Source organism: Lepisosteus oculatus, chromosome 17 (assembly GCF_040954835.1).
Source record: "Lepisosteus oculatus isolate fLepOcu1 chromosome 17, fLepOcu1.hap2, whole genome shotgun sequence".
Classification (NCBI taxonomy): Eukaryota; Metazoa; Chordata; class Actinopteri; order Semionotiformes; family Lepisosteidae; genus Lepisosteus; species Lepisosteus oculatus.
The window spans coordinates 18,024,414-18,037,817 of record NC_090712.1 but is presented as its reverse complement, the minus strand read 5'-3'; the positions used below and the strand labels follow the sequence as shown (position 1 = coordinate 18,037,817).

General features: G+C 38.4%; 2 protein-coding genes across 12 annotated transcripts in view; one reads left to right on the top strand and one right to left on the bottom strand.

The window, feature by feature from the left end:
- Positions 1-13,404, bottom strand: part of apmap (adipocyte plasma membrane associated protein) — a 98,047-nt gene that overhangs the window by 64,973 nt on the left and 19,670 nt on the right. For 2 of the 11 annotated variants that reach the window (XM_015362797.2, XM_069179929.1), the window contains exon 10: positions 11,097-11,212. The exons of 7 other annotated variants lie outside the window; for them this stretch is intronic. In XM_015362797.2, coding sequence (XP_015218283.1) covers positions 11,097-11,212 — 116 coding nt within the window. Of the gene's footprint in view, positions 1-307; positions 4,024-11,096; positions 11,213-13,404 lie in introns of those variants that run through there. 2 more of the 11 variants (XM_069179930.1, XM_015362802.2) reach the window with 2 other exon arrangements.
- Positions 1-13,404, top strand: part of LOC102684480 (synapse differentiation-inducing gene protein 1) — a 54,488-nt gene that overhangs the window by 35,774 nt on the left and 5,310 nt on the right. The window contains exons 4-5 of the mRNA XM_015362807.2: positions 1,343-1,374; positions 9,443-9,507. Of these exons, the coding sequence (XP_015218293.2) occupies positions 1,343-1,374; positions 9,443-9,507 (97 nt within the window). The remainder of the gene's footprint in view (positions 1-1,342; positions 1,375-9,442; positions 9,508-13,404) is intronic.

Genomic DNA, 13,404 nt, shown 5'->3' with positions numbered 1-13,404 from the left:
CATGCAGGGCAGTGTGATAAAACTCCAAAAGCACACTGAAGCCAAAGACAAAAAAAACTTAAGTATTAAGTCTCAACAGATGTTGACTAAAAAGCGTTAAGTGGTGGCAACTCCATAGTCCTTACATGTGAGCAGGCAGTACACAGCTAGTCAATTCAGTGCTGTCAAGCCATCATCCTTCTAACTAGTGTCACTGCTGATGGAAACCAAGGTCAGATTCAGAGGCCACTGGACTCTTATAAAACCAACAAATAGGAAGAAAATTAAAAACAAAAAGAACAAAAGAGGGGAAGCAGAGAGCATGGAATAAATTAACCTTTAAAAGAATTTTAATAGACTCTAACGGAAATAATTTCCACTTCCCTTTTAAGAGCAGTGGTCTTAAATTATGCAAATGTAAGCTGCACAGAGAAACTATGTCACTGGAGATAGAACAGCCAGCTGTGTTACAGTTTACTGAAATACCTGAAACTCCTTTGAACAAAGAAAAACCCATCAGCCAAAATGTGGAGGAGATAAACAATTGCTCGTGTTATGTATAATCAATTGTCTGCTGCATTCCTTAACCTCCAGCAAATGGATTGATCTTAAAACATTTAAAACTCGAATCAAGAAAATTACAGAACACAAGCCATATAAAATCCCTCCTTATCATCACTCAAGAGCATTGTGATCACTTATTGAGAAACCTGTCACTGAATATCACATAAGAAATCTTGGCCTGAAAGCTGGTCCAATCTATTCTATTAAAATAATTCCCTGGTTTTACATTAAATTCTCCAATACACTAACCACAACATATTTAAAAAGAGCAGTACATAACAGTAAAGCAGCTACTGTAGCACAATTACAGTGTCATTTTAACAGAAGTGAAATGGCTGGCTACACTTTCCAAAGCAGTTATTGGTCACTTTCCTACTCATGTGAATGAGTAAAGCTTTTCAATTTTTCTAACAAGTGTTTTTATTGAATTAATAGTAACCTCCTACGTTTCCAATTGCAGCTTCCAACACGTAAGAAATGCCTTGGAAAACAGACCCCAAAAACATACAGATATGCAACCCTTCAGTTTCTGCCTGTACTAGAACCTAAAGTGGTCAGATAGCTCCCAGGTTCAGGACTAAGTGCTTAACATTGTTTCCGGGTCTGCAGTCCTATAGTCCCTCTCGCCACGCAAGATGGCAGGAGCGTCTGTATTCTGGTGGAAGTGTTTGATTCTCTGCACCGTACAAGTTAAGTAAAAGATCAAAGGTTTTGAAGCGGAACGGTTATTTTTGACTGGTGTATATTCATGTTTTATATTGGACTAATGTCTTTCTCCTTTTCTCTATGGGACTACAAGGACCTTATTTTTCCACGAAAACTTCGGATTGGGTGAGATTTCTTTTTTAGATTGTTGGATGTTAGACACTGGTCTCTTGTTATTCACAGTTGGCAGAAAACACGTGTGTATTTTCCCCCGATCCAGGAATTCTTAATTTCTGTACTTTTTGGGGGGAACTATAACTGTGTATGAATGTTCTGTATGCATTTGTTTGGTAACTAATGTTACAGCTAAGTTTTTAGAGTCAATCTTTGTGTTATACTTTAGTTTTTTTAACATTACTTTTATCAATGTCGATCGATCCTGCTATCCTGAAATACACAGGATTCAATCCTTGCTGTAATATAGATTTGTCCCACAAAAGGTGAGTTAAGGAACAGAATATTAATCCTTCTGACCTGGAGAAGGAAACACTTCCACCAAAATACACAAAAATTAGCCATAGGAACCCAAGGGAGCTGTAGTTGTGGTTGTCAAAAAATGGTTTCTCTCATCACATGTTTTAGTATTCTTGCGCTTAACAAATTAATCAAGAAATAAGGCAAATCAAAATGATACACAAAACAGAAAAATCATAAAAAAATAGGAGGAAGGAAGTAAAATAAGTAATTAGAAAGTGAAGTCTCCAGTACATGTACAGCAGAAACTCTATAGGGCTCTATTGCGTTAATCGCTCAGCATCAGCAATATTCACACAGCTGAGCGCTCTTCTTAAATATTAACTGTGTCTTGGATAAGCTGCCACTGACATCTACTGGCAGGAGGTTGCAGTGAGTGTCCATTGCATCCACAACAAGACGGGATGAATATAAATAAAAATACTAACTTGTGAAAATGTGAAGCGAGTACACACATTTTCTTGTTTTAAACAAATAATTAGCCATGCTATTAAAAATACACACCAGGGGAACAAACGCCTAAGCAGTCTGTGTAGCTCTTATTAAATCAACATTTTCCATCAGTGAGTTTTGGTGGCATAGGCCAAATCTTTTTAAAAATATCCCTTACTCAGCTGTTGAACATGTGCCTTGGATGAGCTAACAGACGCCCTCAGGGAATTCCAGAGTGCACATTAAAATAACAAGTTATTCTTTCATATTTATATTTCCTTGCCCCTGTGAAGATAGGTCAGGTTTGCAAGCAGGGAAAACTGTTTAAAATAGACATGAAATATAAAAATAAAATAGCGCTCATTGTGAGTTTATCTAGGCCAAAATAACGGAACATGTACTCGGCTGTTTCTGAAGCAGAAGATAGTGGTCTTTTGGGCAGATATACAGGAGCAGTAGAATTTCTCCATAAGAGCTTTCGTTAATTCTGTCAGGGTTGTAGGTTTGATGGCTTAAGCCCACAAGAGGTTACCAAAAGGATTAAAACCGTTTATTTACAATCTCTCACTCCTCAGTAAAGTACCTATTCTTATTTTTCACTTGAAGATTGGTCAGTCATTAATCTTGCAGCATTCTAGCAATAACAGAGCATCTATTCCTGTAGCAGTCATATGTTTGGATGCCAATAACACACCCTGGTGAGGTTACATACATTTATCTTGTGACAACCTATTTGAATTTAAGGAGTGTGGTCATAATAGGTACAGCACATATACACAGAAAGAGGAAGAGAGAAAGATGTCTGCTGTATATATATTATTTAGAAAATCTGCTTTAAAAAAAGAATCACAAGCACTGACATGAGGTAAAGAATCAAAAAGCAGTATATAAGTAGGGATTATCTCCAAACAGCATGACAGAATGTCTTTTGAAAGCAGCAGTAGATGACATACAATTGCTGTAGTCTATAAGCCAAATGTCACCCCACCCCCACTTACTGTACAAGGCACCCGAGTCTGAAGAAACATGTGCACAGATTGGCTTCTAGTAAGGTTCACAAACAATTTAATTGATCATGGGTTATTACCATGTTATTTTAGCATCTTAAAAGAAGAAAATTGTAATAAATCAAAACACTAGTATAAATAACACACTTACAGTATAAACCCCAATTTCATCTGCAGAATTTGAAGTTTGGTCTTTCGAGAGGGAAAAAAATGTGCCATGGCCTACATTTAAACAAAGTTAGATTTTTTTGTAGACTGTTTTAATAATTAAACAAACCTCTTTGATGTGGAGTTGCAGAAAACGAAATACATCTCAAGAGGAATGGAGCAGAGCGAATATTGTAGAAAATGAAACCGTTTCGTGGCTTTTTACCCCTGGTGAAGGGAGATGGCTGACAGTGTCTGTTCCAAGCAGATAGCAGGTAATGAAGGGGACATCCGAGTTCGTCCCCAAGCACATGAACAGCTCATGAGAAGTGTCAGTGACTGTTAAGCAACTGACAGTGGATAAAAGCACTTTGCTTTCTCTCCTCTGTGGGAAGGAGCTTCACGATCTTCAGAGCAAAATGTCCAAAATCAAATCAAACCAGACACCCAAATATAAATAAACAGGTGAATCGTATAAACATGAGTCTTCTTTCCTAACATCTGCCCTAGTCTTTAAGCCCTTGCTCCCCGTAGTTAATATTTTGCATTTTCTCTGGATGGCCAATTAAAATCAGACCACAGTAGGAGGATTTACTGATTTTGTTCGTGTAAAGGAATAATTGATATGTGATGAGCAGCCGTGGCGAAGGGTTTCCAGGGGACTGGATGGTGTGCTCAGTGTCATGGGGAGTCATCAATCTCAGCTCCCAGCCATCTGGAAAAAAGGGCATGGAGTGCATTCCAAATAAGAGAGCAATTCTCATTCTCTTGATCCATGGTCTTCCAAGCAAAAACCACTGGCATAGACCCCTCATCAACATCAGATTAAGCAAATGTGGAAGACTTTCAAAAGCATCCTGAATAATAATAACAGACATTGTATGTTGCAAATAAACTGCAACATTTTAAAACATCATAAAATTGGATGGGAGACACAGTGGGCAACATTGCCACCTCAGAGCTCCCAAGTTTGAATCTGACACAGTCTATGTAGCGTTTGCGTGTTTTCTATCTCTGTAGGTTTTTCCTCAGGTGCTCCACATTCCTGTCACCATCCAAAAATGCTGTCCAGGTTTCCTGGCATCTCTGATGGAATCTTTGTCCTCCAAACACTACAATTTTATTTGTGCCAATTAGGGTCAATACCTAACCTTTAAATGCTTTCAATACCATCAGAATGATTTTAGATTATGGGAAAGCTCAATAATTTAGGTATTAAATGTCACAAAAATATGTAAAAGTGACAAAGTGCTTTCTGAAAGTATTAATTCCCTTTCTATTTTGTCTAATTACAAATGCTGCACAGTAGATGGCAGAAATGCTCAGTTGACACCCCAGGTAGGGTTAGGGTTAGCATTCACACACTACTTAAACAATTTTTAAGATCAGCATTGGATTATGAGGCTGAAGTCAAGTTAAGGGCTAGTGATTTCTTGCGCTGATCTGGATTTTTTTTCAGAAACTCTGGGGCCTGGATAACAGTGCACCATGTGATAATTGTATCCCAAAACCGAGTTGGTTGGATCAAATGATGTAACCAAACATTTAATCTCATTCGCTTGCAACAGCTTTTATTAATGGTCTTGATTATTTCCCACTCATACTTTCTGGTTTGAGGAACATGTCAAAAACAAATACCCAGAGGTTCATACAGTATATAGATCACAGAAATACATCTCAGGTTAGGGTTAGCATGCACACAAAACTTAGACAATTTGTAAACTCAGCACTGGATTATGACACCCAAGTCAAGTTTAGGACAAGTGATTTCTTGGTCCTATACGAATGTATTCAAAAACTGGGGCCTGAATAACATGGTGAACCATGTGGTAGTTGTATCCCAAAGGTGAGTCAGTCATATACTGTACAAAGTTATAACCAAGTATTATTGAATCTCATTCACTTGCAACGGCTTTTATTAATGGTCTTGAGTGTTTCCCACTCATACTTTTTGGTTTGAGGAACCAAGGCCCAGAGAGATTTAGATATAGACCACAGAAATTCTTATTTGTCATCTCAGGTAGGGTTAGCATTCCCAAAATACTTTGGCAATTTTTAAGATTACTACTGGTTTATGATGCCCAAGTCAAGTTTAGGACAAGTGATTTCTTGCTCCAATCTGAATTATTTTTTCCCAAGAAAATCTAGGGGCTATCAAAATACAATATCCAGAGAGGTTCAGATATACAGTACTTTTTAAAGTGAATATACATAAACAAAACTACATAGTTCAAAGTAAACAAATTCATAGTTGAAAAGGAGTTTAATATCAGAAAAAAAGACCTAAAACTAAAAAATGCCAATTGCATATGCACCTGCTATGTTATTGCAAACATAATTAGTTCAGGTGCACACTATTACTTTCACAAGTCATAATTTGTTGAATCACCCAGGCAACACCATCCCCACTGTCAGGCATGGTGGTGGCAGCAGCATTGTGTTATGAGGCTGTGTCTCATTAACAGGGACTGGGAACTTTATCAAAACTGAGGAGAGATTGGATAGACCAAAGGAAAGCAAATCTTAGAGGAAACCCCACTTCAGTCTGCTAGAGCACTAAACCTGGGTTTAAAATCCAGGATTCAGCACTTCAATAGCCCCAAGCACAAGGTCGAAGCTGCACTGGAGTTACTTACAAGAAGAAAGTGAATGTCCTTGAGTGGGCCAGTGAGAATAGAACATTTGTGACAAGACTTGAAAATTGAAATGTTCTGATGCACAGTCCCCTGAAGTTCAGCCTTATTAGTACAACACCACCAAGCCTTGGGAACCAGATTAAGCACAAGTTCAACTGAACTCCAACTTTGTTCCACACATTTTTTCACTGCAATTGAACTGGGAGCTGGAGATGATCTTCAGAAAGTACCATACTAACTAAACTGCAACTTAGTATGCACAGTTACATACTAACTCAGTAAGTTCATTGCAATTGACCCAGTTAATCTAGCAGTGGCATCCCTAACCAGTCTTCTCCTTGCCTAGATGCTCACTCTGAAGGGACAGCCTGATTTAGACAGTACCTGGTAGTCCAATACCCATGTTTGTGTGGGTAGCACTGGCCACCAGGTGTGGGGATCAAAGATTAAAGAGGCTCAACAGCAAGTTAACAACAAAAAATGGCTTTTCCCCATTATATTTGTAACTAAATCCCAGCTGGGACCACAACTACAATAAGTACAGTAATCTTCAAGACCACAACCACTTACCATAACATTCCTAGAGCTCTCCTCCTTGCATTACTATTACTGATGAAACAGTTCCCAGCATCCCTTTATATACCTTTGGGCCATACCATTAACAATTAGAATAACATGAATCATACAACAAACAAACATCAAATATACATTAACAATCTAGATTGTTACACATTTAATAACAGACAAACAGCATAGTATAATACATACATCACATCCTTCATAATATGTGCAAATTATTTGTGTCATTTCACACCCCTTCTCTATTTGCATTGGTAAATTCTCATTGCCATCACCACAGGCATATAAGAGGCCTACTAAAAGTGGGGTCCCTTTCTTCCTTAGGGTTCTGGAGGAAAGACTAGGCCTGAAAATAATTTACTCCCTCAGAATCCTGCTAAAACAACTTGCCGACCAGTATGTGGTTAATTGGGGTTATATTTCTACCTCACCTTAAGATAGTTAATCAAGGGATTCATCATAATCCAATGTCTTTACCTGTTTCTCTCTCCACCACACACAGAAAACATGGGTAAATAACTGTGTAAACCACAGTGTTTGCATCTGAACTTGCTAACAAGAAAGGAAGCAGCAGTTAAATTAATGACATCTCAGTTTAACTTTAGTTTTGTATCAATTTAATGGTCTATTCACTTATTTTGTTTGTTCCTTGAACATGTGGAGTAGGTCATGGGAATAACTTGCATGAATTGCTTATTCAAATTATTGTGCAAGCTTAAAACACTTAAGCATATGGTAAATAAAGCACTGTCCTGTAAATAGGTTACTATTAATACCATTGAGGAACAGTGACATATGTCACCAACATACCCAGAAATAATCATATACTGAAGACAGTGTTTTCAGAACTAGATTTCTACCTCCAAGCAAAAGAAAAAAAAATCCCAGAGCTTTATAAAGCCCACACACACTTAAAAATTTAACAGCAGCCTGCTAAGGAATTCAGATTTTATCTAGCTTCAGGTAACTGTTTGCTGGGTTCTTGCAGGACTGACTGAAATGGCCTTTCATGGACACCATTCTGGCTTACCCTGCAAACCGCAGCGTATTCAGAACACAGCTGGCAGATTTATTAAGTGGTCTGAATGATATGTTGACATCACTTGCTCTTATTTCAAGGACCTGCTGTCCCTTAAAGCCGTCACAATTCCCATGCATTCGGATCTCCATGAGCTGCAGACTGAACCAGGGCGCGAAGCCTGAAGATGGAGGGAGGGAGTTTCCCATGTCAGCATTGTTCTGTGTGAAACACAGGCTGCATGCAACTGGCAAACTGCCTTTTCCTTCTGATTCGTACTTGATTTTTTTTAAGATTTGCAGTTTTTTGTGTTTATAATCCAGTCTCTTTTCAAAAGGTTCTTGTTTTTAATGGCTTATCATGCGAGTTCCACTATATACAGTTAAAAATGACGATAAAGCCAAATATGAAACAAAAAGCAACCCTGCCTAAAGTTTTGCTTTTGGAACACAGTTATTCATTTTACACCAATATAAAAAACCTTTGCAAGGTCTTTTAAAGTTCAAATTAGCGTTCAACAAAGCAGATTAAATACAACTGGTCATTGAAAATGTACAGTGTGGTTCTGTATTCGCAAAAGATGTTTAAATTTAGATGTGTACTGTATATACAAAATGAACAGGCAATACATGTTACATCAATGTACAGATCCATCTCCAACCTTTTAGGGTTTTGTGGGGTGTAGTGAAGGAGACGTGGTTTTAAACATGCATTCAGCTCTGCTTCTGGAATCGTTGCTAGGTTACACTTAGGTAGAGAAATGAAGACTGCCCTTCTAAAAAAAAACAAGTACATTTATGTTTTTTAAAAGGGCTAAAGGTTCACGTCTCACATGTTGTGGCACTTTGATATTTTGAGTGTTGTTGATCAATGACAAAAAGTTCCAATTAAATACATTATGATTCCATATAATACTCGTAGAAAGTTATTATACTATACATATTGTAACAATAAATTGTGAATAATTTTAATAGCCACTGCATGTATTTATTAACAAAACCAACTTGTTGGCCTCTTACGTTTTACTGCCTGTCCAAGGGAAGGTTGTGATTTGCCCACAGAGCAATTACAGTATTTTCAGAGTGCTCTTATAAAGCCTGTCTCAATATTGTGCTATAAAACCACATAGTCACGTACTAATAAGTATGAAACTGGGTGTGTGTGCCCTGCCGTGGACTGGTGTCCCATCCTGGATATTTCCTGCCTTGTGCCCCTTGCTTACCAGGATGGGCTCCAGCTCCACCACAATCCAGGATTAGATGAAGCAGTTAAATAGTGGCTGGATTTATTGTACAATACATTTAGATCAATAAGGAAACGTACTGTTGAAAGGGAAGGAACAGCAGTACCCTTTTATTCACTGAAAGAAATCAAGAAAGCGGACTGAGCCTGGAGTGAGGCTGAATTCAAAGGCATATTATAATTAATTGTTGTTATAATTAAATCCTTCTTTTACTTTTACGTGTTTATCTATTATCAAATAAGTAATCGCTCTTCCCATGGTGTCATGACACTCTAAAGGTACATCACTGAGATTTATTGTCCCCTGAGGGAAAGCTTTTGTGGACACAGCACTTCTGTACATTTAAATATAATGCAACCCCCCCAAAAAAACAATAAACATTGCACATCACTCTATTGCACATGTATATAACATTTATAACGCATTACAAACCATATTGCACTCAAGTGGATTGTAAAGGTGAAAAAGATTGTTTATCCTTGCCATCTGCATTGACAGCTTTAATGGATAGTGGAACAAAGGAATGTTTGTATCTGTTGGACTTACATTTGGGAACCCTAAAACGTTTGCCAGAAAGGAATAAGTTGGTATTCAGAATCGAGCATGTGGGAAGGATCTGATATATTTTTTTCTGCCTGTTTGATTATTTCTTTTTCAGAGATTGTCTGCAGGGAGGGGTGCTGCTTCACTCCCATGACCTTCAAAACTGTTTGGATGAGACAGGTAATTTGTGATCTTAATTGAACTGATAAATTTCCAAACCGCACTGTTATACCATATCTGATGATGCTCTCGATAACAGTACATGTGGTCATATTCTGCATTGCGTGTTGCTGGAAAGGTTAATTTCCTGCTTTGACATCTGGCATTCATAACCCTGATAAGTGGAAAAGGAAGCTAAAGTAGTATACAGTACTTCCTGAAGTTCGAGTGTTTTCACAGTGGTAATCCCCTATCTTCAGTATCTTCATTGCTAGTTCTAGGAAGACGTTTTAAGAATGTTTTGTGTAAAAAAGCATAAAGGAACAGGAGGTACTTTTTTTACACAGAAGGTTGAGGTGGTGTGGAAAAAATCGTGGCTTCAGGAAACTGCTGGATGAGATCTTGCATAAATCAACTACAGCTACCAAATGGCTACATCACCTCCTCTCATTTGTAACATTTCTAATGTTCTAATGTCAAGATAGCGACTAAATATTCTTCCTTTCAGAGGAACCCACTTAATAGCAAGGAAATGTGCTGCATGACCTGAGTACACAATGTATTCTTTGGTGATGGTCTTGCAAGACTTTTACACTTTAATGTTTTTACACATAAACCACTACCATCTGGATCTATATTGCACTGAGAAAAATAATTCATGACACTGCATTTTTCTAGAGTCTACACAAATTACATGCTAGAGGAACATGGTGGTTATCTTATCTAATTTCTCACTTTATTGCTTTACTTTCTTACCAGCCCTTTTGCCTTTTTTGTTATTGCTCATCTTTAACATTCTGTCCAGGATAGAACTTTGCTTTCATCAGCATTCCATTACGAATGTCGGAGCAGACATTGAGAAGACAATAAAACTTAATGTACTCGTACTCCCCAAAGCTACGCAGATGCTTAACTGTTCAGAAATAGTTTTTCCTTTTCTTTATTTCTCTTTCTCTTTTTTTTCCAAGAAATTGACATTTTCTCATTATTAAAAAAAAACAATTATTTGGTTCCTTTTGAACATTTTGTTGGGACTAAAGGAATGGCCATTTCATTCACTAGAATTTGACAGTAGTTACAATGTGACAATCTAGTTTGCACGGATCATTTGAAAATTTCTTTTGGGTCCCAGATATCTACAAAACAAACCTAAAATAAATCAAAATGTTCCTCTTTTCCTCAGTAACATCAAATACACTACAGAGAGACCTATATTATATTCATTTGCAACTATATCGATTTGTTGGTATCTAAGTGTATGGTAACATTGCCTCATGAAGGTCTTCATGAAGTACAGATCAGTGAAACAAGAATTACAGAGCCCTGTCTTAGAATTTCAGGAGCTATTCTAAGTTTATCATATTGCCTGTATATTCAGAGAGGAGACTTGACTGCTTTTTCAATGGCTTTCAGGGAGGGAAGAATTAAGCAGTTACTGGCTGTAAAGAAATGAAGCATGGGCATTCGTGATTGGCTTGAGATGCCGTGAGCAAAGCCATGCATCATAATGTACAAGCAATGCCAGTCTTTCATTGGCACCTAGTGAGAGAAGCTTTGATCAAGGTGAAAAACCCGAGCAGTGGAGTAATGATTAGGGGTCCCAGACTTACTGGAAAGTTGTGGGCTGAAATCGGAGGTGGGGTGCTGCTACTGCATCACTGAGCATGACGCTTCGCTCAAACTGTTTCGGCGCAGATCCAGCTGTGTGAGCGTGCACAAATGGGAGCTGCTTTAAATAAAAGCACAAGCCAAGAAAATTAAAAATAAAATTGATATGATTCTCAAGGAGACAATCAGTGTGAACACTTAAGGAATAAGTCTGAAAGAAACCTGTACTGCTGACAACAAATGCCCTTCCTACATGCATGATTTCCCCAATAGCTTTTTATCTATGAATAAACTAATGGACTAGGATATAGGATTCTTCATTTCCCCAGAAGTGCCTCATATCTCGTACACTGTGGGTCAATAACATTGCAGCACTTTTTGATTCAGATGTGTCCCGTAAGAATTTCATTTCACAAAGATTAATGGTAGCAATTTTGCGAACATATGCTCCTAAAAGGGTCAGATGTGTTTGATAAACTCTGACAGTCAAGCCGAGGAAAGGACAGTAGAGTTAGTGAGATCAGCCTGAAAGTTCACTGTTGCGGAAAAGTGCAGAGGACAAAGTTGAAGGAGGATTTATACAGTTCTGTTTCTAAATCACATTGCCCATTGCACATTGATCCTACCCAATGAGTCCTTGTTGGGTAACATTGGACCCATAATACAACATGATAAACTTTAAATTTTCTGGAGAGGCACAGTAGAAGCATGTTCTTTGTGGATGCTTTTAGTTTAATTCTCATCACATTGCATATTGCAACACACTGAATAGTTTATCATAGCTCTGAATCTGTGTGCCAGTCCAGCAGTAACCCTGACAGCAGCATGAACAATTCTTTCAACTGTGTGGCAGCTTGCATATGTCTTGGGCCTACCAGCTCAAACCAAAAGAACAGGAATTGCAAAAAAAGTAGCAGTTGTAGAATAAATATCATTAATGCACATTGCCATCTGTCAGTGAATGTCTTTTTCTTCTCAGTCATTCTTCACTACGTAATTTGTTCCATGATAACACTCAAAACCTGGGTTATCTGAGTGCACTGTGGGCACCTGGCAGTTTTGTAATATATAATTATATTGTAGCACTTCACAGTGACAGAACGGGTTCTGTAAAATGAAGCAACAGCAGTTTACTCTTTTGTGATGGGGACACTGGACTGTAAAAGGGCGCTGTCCTTCAGCTGAGACGTGAAACTGAGATCCTGACAGGGGTCATTAAAAATCCCAGGGTGTTTCTCCAATAGCATAGGGGCGTGTTCCCCTGGTGTCCTGGCCGAATTTCTTTTTGTTTTGGCCTTGTGCTCCCTGCTCTTCCAGACTGGACCCTGTTAAATAGGGTAAGTCTAGTCTGGACGCCGCCGATTGTTCCTTTGCGTTTTTGCCCTCTTCTGTGTTTTTTCCCCCTGTTCTCGCTGGCCTCACACCAGGGCCTCCGCCTCCTGCCTCCTCCACGTCAACGTGTACAGTGCTCCTCCCACTGCCACACCGCTACAAAGGTTGTGATTGTTCTTGTTAATATTGTGTGTTTTGAAAATAAGTAGAGTATGGGATGGGCTCTGTATTAGGTACTGTTCTCCTCCAATAGCCAGAAGCTCTGTTACTCTGATGTATCCCAGTTAACCCAGCCTATGCCCAAACAAAGTTGGAAAAAAATTCAATGTTGTCTTTGTACAACTGTGTTTTTCCTCTGACAACATCATGAAGATTAATTATATACCTGTAATTTCACCACCATACTCTTTATGCAATTGACTGAAACTTTCTTATGGCTTATCAGCTCGATGAATGGCTTCCTCCTATAACCAGATTCCACTGCTTTACACAAACACTAAATGTTCTCTGCCGGAGTTAAGATGAAAGCGGTGCCCTGCCTGCTACTGACAAGCACCGCAGTTAGAGTTTAAACGTGTCACAACTGTGCTCCTCTGTCTGAATGACAAGCCCTGCTGTGCCTCTGTTTCTGTCACTCTGTTTTCATTGCTAAAACAATGTAACTTTGCTAAGAAACTCACAGATGCCCAGTATCTCAGATCATAGGTCATTTTAAAGAGGTTTAAATCTTCTCAGAATATTTTGCTCTGTACAGTTCTCTGCATATCTTGTGCACAGCATTCTCAATTGCTTGAATCAACATATTGTTCAGAATGAAACACCCTGAGAATTGACACTGTATTCTGCTCACATATGGCAATGCAATATTTGAACTCATCCTGTTGTTACATTGATATTCAATAATGTAAGAAAAGAAACAACATTTCAGCTGTGGAGCCTTCTTCGGGTGACACCCAAAGAAGGCTCCACAGCTGAAAC